The 14,774-nt window shown below is 40.8% G+C and overlaps 2 protein-coding genes across 17 annotated transcripts in view; one reads left to right on the top strand and one right to left on the bottom strand.

Annotated features, from left to right (window-relative positions):
• The window catches only part of LOC134798617 (dystrophin-like), a 734,075-nt gene that overhangs the window by 310,646 nt on the left and 408,655 nt on the right, over positions 1–14,774 (bottom strand). The window lies entirely within an intron of this gene.
• Positions 2,107–14,727, top strand: LOC134806327 (spidroin-1-like). 16 transcript variants are annotated; one of them, XM_063779575.1, is made up of 20 exons: positions 2,108–2,251; positions 3,193–3,210; positions 3,305–3,343; positions 3,881–4,081; positions 4,133–6,079; positions 6,285–6,431; positions 6,935–7,012; positions 8,452–8,469; positions 8,683–8,781; positions 9,327–9,764; positions 9,845–9,883; positions 10,655–10,783; positions 11,053–11,148; positions 11,310–11,486; positions 11,759–11,884; positions 12,043–12,162; positions 12,766–12,885; positions 13,469–13,617; positions 13,906–14,071; positions 14,576–14,727. In XM_063779575.1, exons 1-20 carry the CDS (start codon positions 2,197–2,199, stop codon positions 14,596–14,598), a joined length of 4,185 nt encoding a protein of 1,394 aa, XP_063635645.1. In that variant the 5' UTR covers positions 2,108–2,196; the 3' UTR covers positions 14,599–14,727. The 16 variants fall into 16 exon arrangements, with proteins under 16 accessions (XP_063635723.1, XP_063635732.1, XP_063635645.1 ...); XM_063779545.1 differs by adding an exon at positions 7,545–7,559 and having other exon boundaries at positions 3,881–6,079; positions 6,935–6,997; XM_063779645.1 differs by having other exon boundaries at positions 2,109–2,251; positions 3,881–4,456; positions 5,027–6,079.

Genomic DNA, 14,774 nt, shown 5'->3' with positions numbered 1-14,774 from the left:
CTTGACACCAAGTCCTTACTTAGGATACCTACCTAGTTTTTATCAATCATCATCATCCCCCGCAGACGAAAGCGCGGGCAGTAGCTAGTGATTGAATATATTTATTAAGATATTGTGATTTTTGTGGATTTATGATTTTGTTCACAAATAATTCGTCATGGTTCAAACATCTGTTTTCCTCTGTTCCACAAAGTGTGTTAAGATTGTGATACACCCAAACACTATAACTACTTACCAAGAAAAGTTTGACCTTTGTATAAAAAAAAAATTAAAAAAAATCAAGTGTTTTGGCCAAACCTTCGACACATCTCACACAAATACCAATCAAATTAACGATTCAATACAAAAAAAAAACACAAAAAAACATCGTTTCCTTCTGTTCATTGAGTCGCGAAAGAGAAAAACTCCCTTCCACCAAAGGGTCCCGATATTAGCTGACAGAACGTTTCGGAAAGCTAATCGGTTCTTTAATTCCGCCCTTTCCTACCCTTTGCCCTAACCCTTTTTAATCTTTGCACAATGACGGCAAGAAAATGGCCAAACAAAGCACATTTTTCACTTACGCTTTGAATAAAATCCGAGAGTCTGGTGTAATTTACGAGGATTTAAGGGGTGTAAATATACTTGACCTCTGGAATTTTGTATCCATAGATAAATAAAATTGTAAAAATGCCAGATACACACTCGAGACAAATCGGATCAAAACAGACTTTTTTGCCTACTTTAACATAAGTAATTTCAAAACAATCGTAATATTACCCACCTTCGTGGTAAAAAGAAAAAAAATATGGAGACTACTTTAAAAATACAATGCATGACCTTTTAATGCGCAAACCAGGGCTCGGAACCGGTTTTTTTTTAAACCCGAAATAGTCCAATAAATATTTTAAATTATTTTATGCTCTTTACGTAGGAGTGCATCATGTATTTAAGTAGCAACTTCGTATTATTAGATTATCCGATTAAAAATGAAATAATACCTAAACAAAAGAACGAAAAACAATGCCTACTGGTATTAGAACAAATTAATTTATTTTCTGAAAATATTATAATTTGTTTTTATTTCAAGTAGAAACACTACTATATAAATTATAAACTGAATTAAATGACATATAGGTACCTACTAAGAAAAAGTGACCAAGGCCTCTAGTGCCCCAGACTGGAATCGAACCAGCGTCCTCTGCTATCGCGGCAGGTGCTTAATAATTTAATTTGTTCTAATACTAGTATTGATTGGCAGCGCCATCTCTCTCGCTAACTCAGTATCACCTGAGATGATCCAGTTAGAAGGTCCGAACCATACTGTTCTACCTTAGGGATGGCCAGGGGGCGCCATAAGCCTTCAGTAAGAAGTGCATATACTTGGAAAAATTCGACCTATGCCGCTGTGACCCGGTGGCCGAATGGTACAGGCACCTGTCGTGATAGCAGAGGACGTTGGTTCGATTCCAGCTTGGGGCAATAGAGGCCTTGGTCACTTTTTCTTAGTATATGTCATTTATTTCAGTTAACGAAAAACAACGTACTAATACCGGTATTTTTTGTATGAAGTGAAAACCGGTTCCGAGCCTTGGCACAAACACATTTAAACAATAAACACCCTAAATGCATATACAGTCCCCATTCCTTTGGGAGTAAAAACTACCCAATCATGTACTATGTTATTCCAATGGTCTAACTATCAGAAATGGATAAATATATAATATTATGTAGGAATAACTTAAAGTCTATACTTTTAACTGATTTTAAAACCTTATTGCAAATACACTATTAAAATATCTACATTTAAGGTAAGATGGGATAAGACTATCACCGGGGTAAGACTATCACTTGTATGGAATCCTCATACTGTTTGTCTTGCCCCGAGCAAATAAACTATGGTTGTCTTACCCCACCTTACCTTAGACAGAAACGACCGCTCTGGATAGAGTGCGCAAAGAAGAATAAACATTTACCAAACTAAACCTTCAATATTAACATTGATTACGTCGTTAACAAAATTTACTACTTCACACCTTAAACAATCAACTTCGGTTCATTTACTTAATTTAGTTTAATCAACACCTTATCGGCATGTATTTTAATAAATAAATTGATTCCTCACACGTCAACCCGTGACCAAGGATTGGTTTAAAAGGTGTGGTTGTCGGCTAATGGGCATCTTCAGTGAGCAACCAGCCCACTGAGAGGTCCAAAATGGCGTGGAAATTTGGACTTCTTTGTTTATTTGTGACCGTCGTCTTCGCTCAGGGTAAGTTAAAAATATATTTTTTATAACAATTTAGTTTATTAGTTTGGCTAGCGAAACATACAAGTCATAAAATTTTGTATATTGTTTGTTGAATGGTTTAAATTTGTAAACTATAATCACACCTCCTATTGTACTGTTATAAAATACTAATAGACAGGATTCGAACCTGGGACCAAGATAGATTACCAGTCCAGTAGGTCACCCGTTGTACCATCGCCCACACTGTTAACTGACAGTTCGTAAACCTTATTACAAAAGGCATAAGGTCCATCGATGGACAGTTACGAGTGTTGCTGTTTGTACCATCATAAGAATTCATTTTAGAAATAAATTTCATCAAAAAAGGCTGAATAAACAAAATAAATAAAATGCCAATAATATTTGAAGAGTTCCCTGAATGTGTGAGATATCCCATCATCAGAGGGCCTATCGTGAACCACGATCGAAGTTTCCCTCCTTGACGCTCCTTCAGATCCTGACGCTGGGACCAATTGTAAATCCTTTCGATCAAAAAATAAGTTTCCACATAGATGGATTCAGTTTTCGGGAAAAAAAACAAAGATCCCACGAGTTGAGATCCTTCCCAAAGCTCATTCATTTTATTAATTGTGTTTCCAGGTTTTAAATTTGGGTTTTTACTTTGGTCTTAATCTTAATGTAATTTTCAAAATCCATTGAACAAGTAACTACCAAGCTAAGTGCCAGTTAATAGTTAAAACTTGGAAAAAAAAATAGCTTCCAAAACTTGTAACATAAAAAAAAATTATGACCCTTTATGTGAGATTATTATCAGCTTTATAATTTAATTTCATTTATTGATTGGTTTTAATAGGTACGACAGTTAACCTATCAAGCAGTATGATAACTGCTAAATAATATCCACATTTATATCAGTTATTTCAATCTCTAAATATTAATTGAATAAAATTGTATTGTTTCAGATGACTACGGACGCAGTGGTAAGTAGTAAATTTAACTCCAAATATCTAAATAAATTTCACTTGAACCCGGCACGGTGGCGCTGAAGTCTACTGTATTTTTTTTTAATTCTAGGCAAAGATCTGCAAACAAAATTGATTTACTATTGTATAGGTACTTATTTTGATTTTATTTATCATTTGAGCTGTTTGCTGCTTTCTTAGAAAAAATATTGTGCAACGGTACCTACATAATTAGGTCTTATACTCTGGCTTGTTTTTACAAAACTCCACATCGCATCGTTTCGTAAATTCGGGCCTTTGTGTTGTACAAAATACTATTATCTAACCTTATGAGATCCAGAAAGCCCATAAGAAATCAAATAAAATTTTTAAATTAATTTAGCACACATTCAATTACAATTTTTGAGATGCGATTTGGCTAAGCTAAATAACCAAAATTTACGGAAAATATCATTCAATTATGTTTAATTATTGTAGAATACTTTCCTATCGACTTTCTTTCAACAACAAATAGTATTCAAAATAAACAAAATCAGGGTTAATTACAATTAGTACAAAATGCCATGTCAACTTTCATATGGCATTCGCACACTTTGTATTCATACAGGATCTAAATGAAGAGTTTTGAAACCTCTTTTTTTATATAAAATAAAAGTTATCCTTTAGTAACTTGATTCATTTGTTTCAGGCCTGGCGAGCGCCATTGCCAACGCCGAAGCACTCGCCAACGGTTATGGAGGCGGCAGTGCAAGCGCCGACGCAGAAGCAAACGCTCTAGCCAACGGATACGGAGGAGGCAGTGCAAGTGCCAACGCTCTTGCCAACGCTCTAGCTAACGGAGGAATCGGAGGAGCTAACGCCAATGCCAATGCACTTGCAAACGCGTTGGGTAATGGATGGGGAGGCGGTGCGAGCGCCGATGCTGCCGCAAACGCGTTAGCCAATGGAGGAGCTGGAGGAGCGAGTGCGGACGCCATCGCCAATGCATTAGCCAATGGAGGCGCTGGAGGCGCTAGCGCTAATGCTCTTGCTAACGCTTTAGCCAATGGAGGTGCAGGCGGAGCGACCGCGGATGCGATCGCCAATGCCCTGGCTAACGGTGGTGCTGGCAGCGCTAATGCTCAAGCTATTGCCGATGCTATTGCTAACGGAGGTGGTGGCAGCGCCAGTGCCGACGCTTATGCCAACGCTTTAGCCAACGGAGGTGCCGGAGGAGCCAGCGCTGATGCCATCGCCCAAGCCCTTGCTAACGCCGGAGCTGGAGGCAGTGCTAGTGCCGATGCTTTTGCTAATGCCCTCGCTAATGGTGGTGCTGGTGGTGCAAGTGCGGACGCTGTTGCCCAAGCTCTTGCAAACGCCGCAGGTGGTGGTGGTGGCAGCGCTAGCGCTGATGCCATTGCGAACGCACTCGCTGGTGGTGCTGGCGGTAGCGCTCAGGCTCAAGCTCTTGCCCAAGCTCTTGCTAACGGCGCTGGTGGAAGCGCAACTGCTGACGCTCTTGCTAACGCTTTCGCCAACGGAGGTGCTGGTAGCGCCAGTGCTGATGCCATTGCCAACGCTTTAGCCAACGGAGGAGCTGGTAGTGCTAGCGCTCAAGCCCTCGCCCAAGCTCTTGCCAACGGTGCAGGCGGTAGCGCCAGTGCTGATGCCATTGCCAACGCTTTAGCCAACGGTGGAGCTGGTGGCGCTAATGCCCAAGCCATTGCTCAGGCCCTTGCCAACGCTGCAGGAGGCAGTGCTAGCGCCGATGCTTTTGCCAACGCTCTTGCCAATGGGGGTGCCGGAGGAGCCAGCGCTGATGCCATCGCTCAAGCACTTGCTAACGCAGCAGGAGGCAGCGCCAGTGCCGATGCTTATGCTAATGCCCTCGCTAATGGAGGAGCCGGCGGCAGCGCCCAAGCCCAGGCCCTTGCCCAAGCTCTCGCCAACGCCGCCGGCGGCAGCGCTAGCGCTCAAGCCATGGCCCAAGCTCTCGCCGATGCTGAACCTGGCAGTGCTAGTGCCTCAGCCCTAGCCCAAGCTCTCACAAGCGCCGCAGGAGGCAGTGCCCAAGCTCAAGCTCTTGCTCAAGCTCTCGCTAACACTAGAGGCGGTGGCGCTAGCGCCAGCGCTCAAGCGCTTGCCCAAGCTCTCGTTAACGCTGCTGGAGGGACCTCAAGTGCCCAAGCCATGGCACAAGCCCTCGCAAACGCTGAACCCGGTAGTGCTCAAGCTTCAGCTCTAGCTCAAGCTCTCGCTAATGCTGCAGGTGGAACCGCTGAAGCTCAAGCTCTTGCGAACGCTCTTGCGAGCACTAGAACAGGTGGTGGTGCTGGCGCTAGCGCTCAAGCTCTCGCCCAAGCCCTCGCTAACGCAGCAGGCGGCAGTGCTACCGCTCAGGCTTTGGCCCAAGCTTTAGCTGATGCTGACGCAGGTAGCGCAAGCGCTCAAGCTCTGGCCCAAGCTCTCGTAAGCGCTGCAGGTGGTAGTGCTCAAGCCCAAGCTATTGCCCACGCTCTTGCAAACACACGAGGTGGTGGCGGTAGTGCTTCAGCTCTAGCTGAAGCGTTAGCCAGCGCCGTTGGTGGCAGCGCAAGCGCCCAAGCGGTCGCACAGGCCCTCGCAAGTGCCGCAGGAGGCAGCGCGCAAGCGCAAGCTCTTGCTCAAGCAACTGCAAACGCTGCCCCTGGCAGTGCAAGCGCCCAAGCTCTCGCCCAAGCCCTAGCTAGCGCTGCAGGCGGCAGTGCCACGGCTCAAGCTCTCGCCTCAGCCCTCGCAAATGCCGGAGGCGCCAGTGCCAGCGCCCAAGCTATCGCTAATGCCCTCGCTATTGGAGGCAGCGCCGATGCTACGGCAATTGCAAACGCAAACGCGCACTCAACCGGATTTATACCTCCTCCTCCACCCGGTAAATATTTTTATATATTTTTTTAAATTCTTTATTACTATTTTTTTTACAGCTAAGATGACGTTTTTTTTCTAGACATAAAAGTATCTGAATTACATGCAAACAGAAAATCGAGATTCGATTGGCATTTTGCCATTTTACTAATTTTCGTGGATTTTATTTATTATTTAGTGCCTAACGCTTGATTTATTTATATATGTTCCAGCTCAATGCTCATACAACGGCCAGATGATAGTAAGAGTAGTCCCTGGTACCGAAAGATACATTCCTTGCCCCGCTGTCGAGGTCTGTGGATGCTTCCAGACCCCAATAGGTAGTCTCTACCTCAGCTGCCGACGATGCCCCGGCTGTGGTAAGTATTATTAAAAACTATTTAAATTCATAAAACTCTGAAACTTTTAAAACTATACCGTACTTACACACACAAATATGTAACATTCTGGTCATTTGTGCTTATACCAAAGCATCGAAAACAACGCGTAATTTTTGTGTCCTTGTAGCCTTCACTTTGATGAGTGAAATAGTAAATTTGGATATTGACTAGTAATTTTGTCCAAACTAGAGATCAGATTTCATGATATTCACTAAAATCACCTAAGTGAACACAGGTGAAACTTTGGACGAATATATCTTTGATCCCCCAGGCGATCCTTAAAGACGCTATATTTAGATCAATTTCCCCTGGGTGATTTTAGTGGAATTTCTTGAATATCCGGTGATAGTAATAGATATATTGGTCCACTAAAATCACCAGGGGATTGTGGTAGATACAGCGTACAATTAGATCAATTATTTGTCCAATATAACTGGATGATCCCCTCAGGTGATCTTAGTGGATATCGTGAATTATTTCAGTTCCTCGTGATCCGAGACACGCTTCACTACCTACAATTTTGCCCATAAGTCCATTTTTACCAGGTGGGTTCATATCAAGTTCAGAATTGTCAAAAATACTGTAAAATCATATAGTTACTGAAATTTATAAGAATATTAATTTTTTTTTCTGCTGCTACAAGGCGAATTAAACAATATTTAATTGTTTACAAACCAGGTTTAAAACAATTTTTAATACTTAATAACCAATTCTTACACATTCGACATACAAACCCAAAATACTACTAGTAACACTTCTACAGTCAACCGCAATAATATGTTACACAACGAAGGCCGGAAAAATATCTGTCACGATCTTATTGTAGCGGGTGGCTGTAGGTACGAAACCATTTGTTAACAGTGTTTGCAATAAAGTTAACGAATTGTCAATACAAACGGACAAATATATATAAAAATAAACTGTATTGTCAGCGGCGCCATGGCGTACTTTATTTTAATCTATCTGACAACGTTTGATTGTCACCTTGACTGTACATCAGTACATAATTAGGTCATTACTTTTCGTAATTATTTGTGAAATATATGTATATTTTTATGTAACTCTGACATACATGTTCTTTTTTTATTACAGTACCACCTCGCCCAGGTATGTACGACAAATCTATCTACTTATAATTAGTACGAACGAACTTTAAAAAGTATATGCCATAATAAATACATATTTAAGGATATTCTTACACAAATTGACTTAGTCCCACAGTAAGCTCAATAGGGCTTGTGTCGTGGGTACGTAGACAACGATATATATAAAATGTATGAAATCATAATTACAAAGAAAACACCCATGACTCAGGAACAAAATTTCTGTGCACGCCACACAAATAAATGCCCTTACCGGAATTTAAAACCAGGATCATCAGCTTCAGAAAATGAAAAATAATATGAAAGAGGGAAAGTATATGACTTTATATTCATGTACAGTCGCCATCAGATATATCGGGGCGGATAAGGCGCTCACTAATATCTGAACACGCCTCTATTGTCAAGGCGTTAGAGTGCGTGTTCAGATATTTGTGAGCACCTCGGACGCTCCGATATATCTGATGGCGACTGTACAGTCGAGTCAAAGATATGTTTACATTTTTCGCCTTATTACAAAGGAACAAGGTGCAAAAGTGTAAACATATCTTTGACGTCGACTGTACATATTTAATAATGTACCTGCCTATCAATTTAAGACGAGATAATTTTTTTATAAGTCGTCTTTAAAACTTGTTAATCTATTTAATGTGACTGTTGATATCCCATTGAGCCAGCTATATAAACCAGCTGTTCTGATGATGAAGATTGGAAGTATAAATAGGAGCTACGTGATAAAACAATCTAACCTCGTTATGTTAGGGTAACTTGTCAGAATCGACTTGATGAGCATTAGATGTTGAAACAAAATTTCAATCGATAAAAATGGTTATTTTTGACAATAATAACTAATTTTACATTAGTTAATATTTAAAATAGAACGCTTACATTGTTTACAGCACCTCGTCCAATACCAGGTATGATTAAAAAACGAACGGATACGAAAACCTTGAAACCATTTAAATATAAATCTATTTCATAACAACATGTGACTAAAAAATATTATTTTATTTAGTCAATTATCAGGGTGTACAATGAATTTCAATTTGTTTCGAGGGTTCTGTTTCAGTTAAACGGAGACGACGTCGTGAGGCAGGGGCATGTTAATAATAAAATCATTTTTTTCTCAGCTCCCATTCCGATTCCGGATGTAATACCGTTCCCGAGACCGATTCCAGGGCCCACACCGATTCCTTTACCGATACCAAGACCGACCCCCATACCGTGGTGTAAGTACTCTTCAAAACTAGTCCAAATCAACGGTTGAGTTCACAAACATCTTTACATGCCAACGTTCCAAAAATATATTAAACTTACACGACCTTATTGTCAAATGCTGTATTGTCTTTAAGTCTAAGACGCATGTAAATATATTTTTTGTGAAAGTGTTTGTGAACTTGATCGTACAACAAAAAGTGCGACATATTTAAAGCCGTTTTGAGGTTCTTAATCATGAGATCTCGCAGTGGCTGGCCTAAGCACTACTATGTTATGCACAGTGAACTGATCGACTAAGTTTGTATACGTAAGTACAATCAGCATCAGTTCAGATCGATATGAACACATAAATAACCTTGTGTATCAAATTTCGCATAGTACAAAAAAAATAACATTTTAATATACACATACCTTTTTCTATTACTTCCGTAAGTTCCATAACTTACAAGAATTCAACAATAAAGAGTAACAATAACAAGGCCACTTGCATAAAAACTTGTTTCAAAACTTTTCCTATTTAATTGTTCATGCTTATATGATTGTTCATATTTTTCAGGCCCACCACCAACCGTGATCCCTGGCCCGCCACGACCATATCCAGTACCGGTCCCAGTTCCGAGCAAACCCGTCGTAATCCCGGTACCAGTCCCGGTCCCATCTCCGCCGAAGAAGATCTACGTCCCCGGCCCAGTAGTGAGGGTCCCGGTACCAGTGAGAGTGCCCGTGCCAGTACCGCAGCCCTACCCAGTACCATCCCCGCCTAAGATCATCAGAGTCCCGTACCCGGTCCCAGGCCCAGTTGAAAAGATATACGTGAAAGTACCGGTACCATCCCCGCCCATCAGAATACCGGTCCTCGTTCCTGGTCCGGAGAGGGATGTTCCGGTACCCGTACCGGTCCCGTCACCCCCCGTCCGCGTACCGTACCCGGTGAACAGATATATCACTGTTCCTGGCCCGAAAGTACTCGTTCCTGTACCCGTTCCTGTGATCAGTAAGTATCCAGAAATTGTTGACTACGAGTATGATTAGATACATTTTGAAATGCCCATCTTTAATTCGTCTTATTTTCAGGAAACAAAGTCTTCCCGGTACCCGTCGTCATATACGTAGGTATGAAATATTTGTATCATTATACGTTATCGTAAGGGCATAAAGCAAAAGTCGTGGCATCTTTGATAAAAATTATCGGTATCGATCACGATTTTAGTCATGGATTAAATAAAATGAAACAGACACAACCCGTCTAGTATTGTACTAAAATGACAGTTGGATTGGGCAGATTGGGTAGTGGATTAGCCAACCAAACTAAGTATGCTTTAGTATCTGAGGCATAAAACAGATATTATTCACTTGGTTCTCGTTTTGCCGTCAGTCGAATAGCAGACGTATTTCGCGAGATTTTTTCGAATATTTCGTAACTTAAAAAATATTGCAAATACATAAATTCTAAAAGTATTATAATAGCTTCATAAACTACCTCTAAGTTAGTACGGACTGTGTACAAGGCTGGAGGTCCGTTTCGTTTGTGTATTCATCACGAATATTTGTTCCTGAGTTATAAATGTTTTCTGACTACTTAAGTATTCACTTAAGGTAGGTATATTATTATATATATCGTCCACTAGTACCCATTATACAAACTTTATTGAGCATACCGTGAGACTAACTCGATTTGTGTAAGATTGATCCATAATATTTATAGCTTTTAGCCGCCCACAGATCAAGACTTGCCAAGAAAAATGCAATTTTGATTTGTCAAAACAATAATTCAAAGTATATATGAATGGTATACCTTTTATTAGGCATCTGGGTGGCTAGAAGTTATTTATTCATAACAACTTACTCAGAGAGGTAAAGGACAATGACCGATTTTGTTTCCAGCCCCCGAATGCAGGTCCCACGAACCGAACGTACCATTCCCGAAACCAGGCGACGCTTGCGTCATCCTCACTTGCCGCGTCAAATACAACTACATCTACATCGAGAGCTACAGAATCCCTGGCTGTGGAAGTAAGTCTCTCAAACTACACAGGACTTTTTCCTGTTAAGATTTACTTTACAGTGGTTATTAACCTAAATGGCTCAGAAATATCAGACTCATCGTAATAATTAAATTGTACTAAGCTTTTAGTGCCAGCTGAGACTTTTTAAGATAGAAAATGTATGATAAATAATTTTTTATTTACTATATTATCTATGTAGCTGATTCATTGAATTTATTGTGGTCCTCAGATGATAGCATTATTGTTCTAAAATATAATATGATTAATATGTTTCAGTTCCAGTCCCACCCCCACCGCCGCCACCAACTCCAATATGGATCCCCAGTGAGGCTCAAGCTCAAGCTCAAGCCCAAGCCCAAGCTCAGGCTCAAGGTACCTTTTTTTCTTACATCACACTTCGTACCTATTATCAAGGATTATTTCTACGAAATTCACCACACCGTTATTCAGCGTTTTTATTCAGCCTGGGCTATCAAAATCGCTGCCAACTTAGCTTGGTCTAACTCTAACAGCGTTTTTCTATACATACTCAGGTGGCGGATGGGGAGGCGGCTCAGCTGAAGCTCAGGCTCAGGCCCAAGCTCTAGCTAACGGCTACGGAGGTTCGGCTGACGCTCAAGCCCAAGCCCAAGCTCAAGCTCTAGCTGCTGGACTCGGAGGCGGTTCCGCTGAAGCTCAGGCACAGGCTCAGGCTCAGGCTCTCGCTCAAGGTACCGTAGTATTAGGCCGTTAAAAATTCACATAAAACATTGATCCTTAATATCTTCACTAGTATGTGCATTTTAAGGTTAAACATTTACATAGGATATAAATCCTGTTTGGTACGAACGTATCACTTTTGATAGTTGATAGATCCAGTGCAAATTGATCACAAGAAATTACCATCTGAATAGATAGACCTCACCTTGAGGTTAGGATTTTGCCCGAGAGGAATCGCCAGATAAATACATATTCCGTTTATAGAGGATTTCACAATTTCCAGGTCTCGGAGGTGCAGGAGGTTCAGCTCAAGCTCAAGCTCAAGCTCAAGCACTCGCTCAAGCTCTCGGCTTAGGTGGTGCTGGTGGTGCAGCTGACGCTCAAGCTCAGGCACAAGCCCTTGCTCAAGGTAGTATCAGTATTAGGCCGTGTAGAATTCTATCTTTGGTATTTAAAAATGGCTTCAGTTAGTATAAAATGTAATAAAAAATTCCCAAAGGACTAGACTAGAGGAAACCGCAAGATCAATTTACTTACTCAGTGCATAAATGATTTCATTATTTCCAGGTCTCGGAGGTGCCGGAGGTTCAGCCCAAGCCCAAGCTCAAGCACTAGCTCAAGCTCTAGGTTTAGGTGGTGCTGGTGGTTCAGCTGACGCTCAAGCTCAGGCACAAGCTCTTGCTCAAGGTAGCACCAGTATTAGATCGTGTAAAATTCACACATTTGGTATTTGAAAATGGGCATTTTTATTTAAAGTTGTAACCCCAACTTACATTTTAGATTTTTGAATTTTTATATTATTTCCACTAAGAGTAAAACGGGGACTTCAATATTTCATACATTTTTTGTTTGCCCATTTCAAATAAACCGTATGGATATTTAGTCTAGTCCTTTTCATACTCATAAATTTACATACTCGGTTCATAAATAAGTTTTTGGCAAAAATTTCATTTTTGGTACAAGCTTTTATCGCTGACTGTACTTTTCTTACGACAGACAACTAATACTCATCGAGACAATTCTAAAAACCCCAAACACAATGAGGTTGCGTTGTTTCACCACAGAGTTCCTATGGCCACCTCCTGTCTCCATCATCAGATCAGCTCGATGGTACCATAATGTTGCATTTTCATCCGATTTATATATGCATGCAAAATTTCAGCTCAATCGGAAACCGGGAAGTGGGTCAAATTTAACTTGCAAGATTTGATTACAGACAGACAGACAGACAGACAACGCAACGGTCAGGTGAAAGTAAATAAAAGCTTGTAATGATTTCATAATTTCCAGGTCTTGGAGGTGCCGGAGGTTCAGCTCAAGCCCAAGCTCAAGCGCTCGCTCAAGCCCTAGGCTTGGGTGGTGCTGGTGGTTCAGCTGACGCTCAAGCTCAGGCACAAGCCCTTGCTCAAGGTAGTACCAGTATATTCAGTTTGGTATCTGAAAATGAGATTTTTTATTGAAAGTTGCACCCCCTAACTTCCATTTAAGATTTTAAAATTTTTATATTGTTACCACTCAGAGTAAAAAAAGGGTATATTTCATACATTTTTTGATTGCCCTTTTTGTTACGTCCTTACTTCATAAGCCATCGTAATTCGTTGCTTAGTTACATTCATTTTAAGATGGACTACTTACATGGGATATAGTCAGTTAAATCACGCCTACAAATAGACTACCTACAAAATAAAATACTATTAGTTGTTCTTCAAGGTGTGCGGACTGGTTGTATGGACCTCATTTTGAGTCTAGGCCTTTTCTCAAGAGGAAACCGCTAGATAAATTTACATATTCAGTTTATAAAGGTCTTCTGCCCCCAACTTCGTCTGCATAAAACGATGATGATTGATAAAAACTATCAGGTACTTTCCCGGTCATCCAGTTATTTTCGTATCAAATTACAACTAAATCAGTTCAGCAGCTTAAGCGTGAAGAGATAACATACAGACAGAGAGGGGTATCTTCGAATTTATAATATGATTTTCATAATTCACAGGTCTCGGAGGTGCCGGAGGTTCAGCCCAAGCCCAAGCTCAAGCACTAGCTCAAGCCCTAGGTTTAGGTGGTGCTGGTGGTTCAGCTGACGCTCAAGCTCAGGCACAAGCTCTAGCTAACGGACTTGGAGGCGGGGACGCCCAAGCTCAGGTACATCTCCAAATTCAATAGAGACTATACACCAATATTATATTACTATAATTATTTATTTCAAGATTATTATATTGTATATATAGGCGTTTTCATGTCACAAAATTGACGGTCAATATCAAACCCCGTACATTTTATCAGTCAGACGTGAAATTAGAAGTCCTTCCTTTTAAATAGGGCTATATATTATTTAATGGCACTACATGATGTCACTGTAAATATTGTTTTGACTTGTGAAAGAGACCTTATGGCCATATTGCAGAATATTTATTGAATTTTGATTTTCAGGCTCAGGCTCAAGCTCAGGCAGCTGGACTAGGCGGATGGGGTGGAGCTGATGCTCAAGCCCAAGCCCAAGCTCAGGCTCAAGCTCAAGGCTTATTAGGAGGTTATGGAGGTGGCGCGTCGCAAGCTCAGGCCCAAGCTCAGGCCCTCGCGCAAGCTTTAGCCCAAGGTACAATTTTTTTTCTTGTATAGAATTCCCCCGCTGATTTGAATTGATGAGAACCGGGGATTCTCAGTTCTGGTTCTGTTTTTGTATGATACATCCGTTTGAGGAGCATAATTTATGATTGCGTCCACAAAATTATTGATGAGCCAAGTGTATGTCCTGTTGATTATCAAGGCAAACTTTAGGGCCTGAGTGTATAAGAAGCCCTTATCAGTACGCCTTAAAATGTCCAATGATCTAAATGATAATGATCTAAAAGGCACTTTAGTATTTAATAAACCGTACGTTAAGTTACGTAATGTTTATATTTCTTCCATTAATAGAAATTAGATAAGAAAATCACTGTTTTTTTTTTCAAACTACGCATTGATTAGCATGGGAGGCAATATTGAGCTAGTTTAAGGGCCAATACAGACGGACTGTAACCCGACTGCAATTCGTATGTGAACTGCACGCCGACTGCTCGCCAACTGACTTTTACTAAACCTTTTATTTTATCTTTTTCAGGCAGTATCCGAGACGGAAGCTAAGAGACAACTCAATAAATGACAACTAAGGATCAACCTGTCAATACAACGACAACCAGCAACGTAGTTAAGTTAAGCATTGTAAAAATAGACTAAGCACACCTCTTTTTAATAAAATCTAGTGGGATTCAATATCTGTTTAATTTATTTGATTTAATATAAATATAACATCGATAGTA

This window comes from Cydia splendana, chromosome 1, assembly GCF_910591565.1.
Source record: "Cydia splendana chromosome 1, ilCydSple1.2, whole genome shotgun sequence".
Taxonomy (NCBI): Eukaryota; Metazoa; Arthropoda; class Insecta; order Lepidoptera; family Tortricidae; genus Cydia; species Cydia splendana.
Note: the sequence above shows the minus strand (reverse complement) of the source record. Positions and strands in the feature narration are given on the sequence as shown.

Coding starts and splice junctions, on each gene's coding strand:
- LOC134806327 (XM_063779545.1), top strand. CDS start 2,197: ATGGCGTGGAAATTTGGACTTCTTTGTTTATTTGTGACCGTCGTCTTC. Junction 6,432..6,934: donor CCGACGATGCCCCGGCTGTG/GTAAGTATTATT, acceptor GAATTATTTCAG/TTCCTCGTGATCCGAGACAC. Junction 11,149..11,309: donor AGCCCAAGCTCAGGCTCAAG/GTACCTTTTTTT, acceptor ATACATACTCAG/GTGGCGGATGGGGAGGCGGC.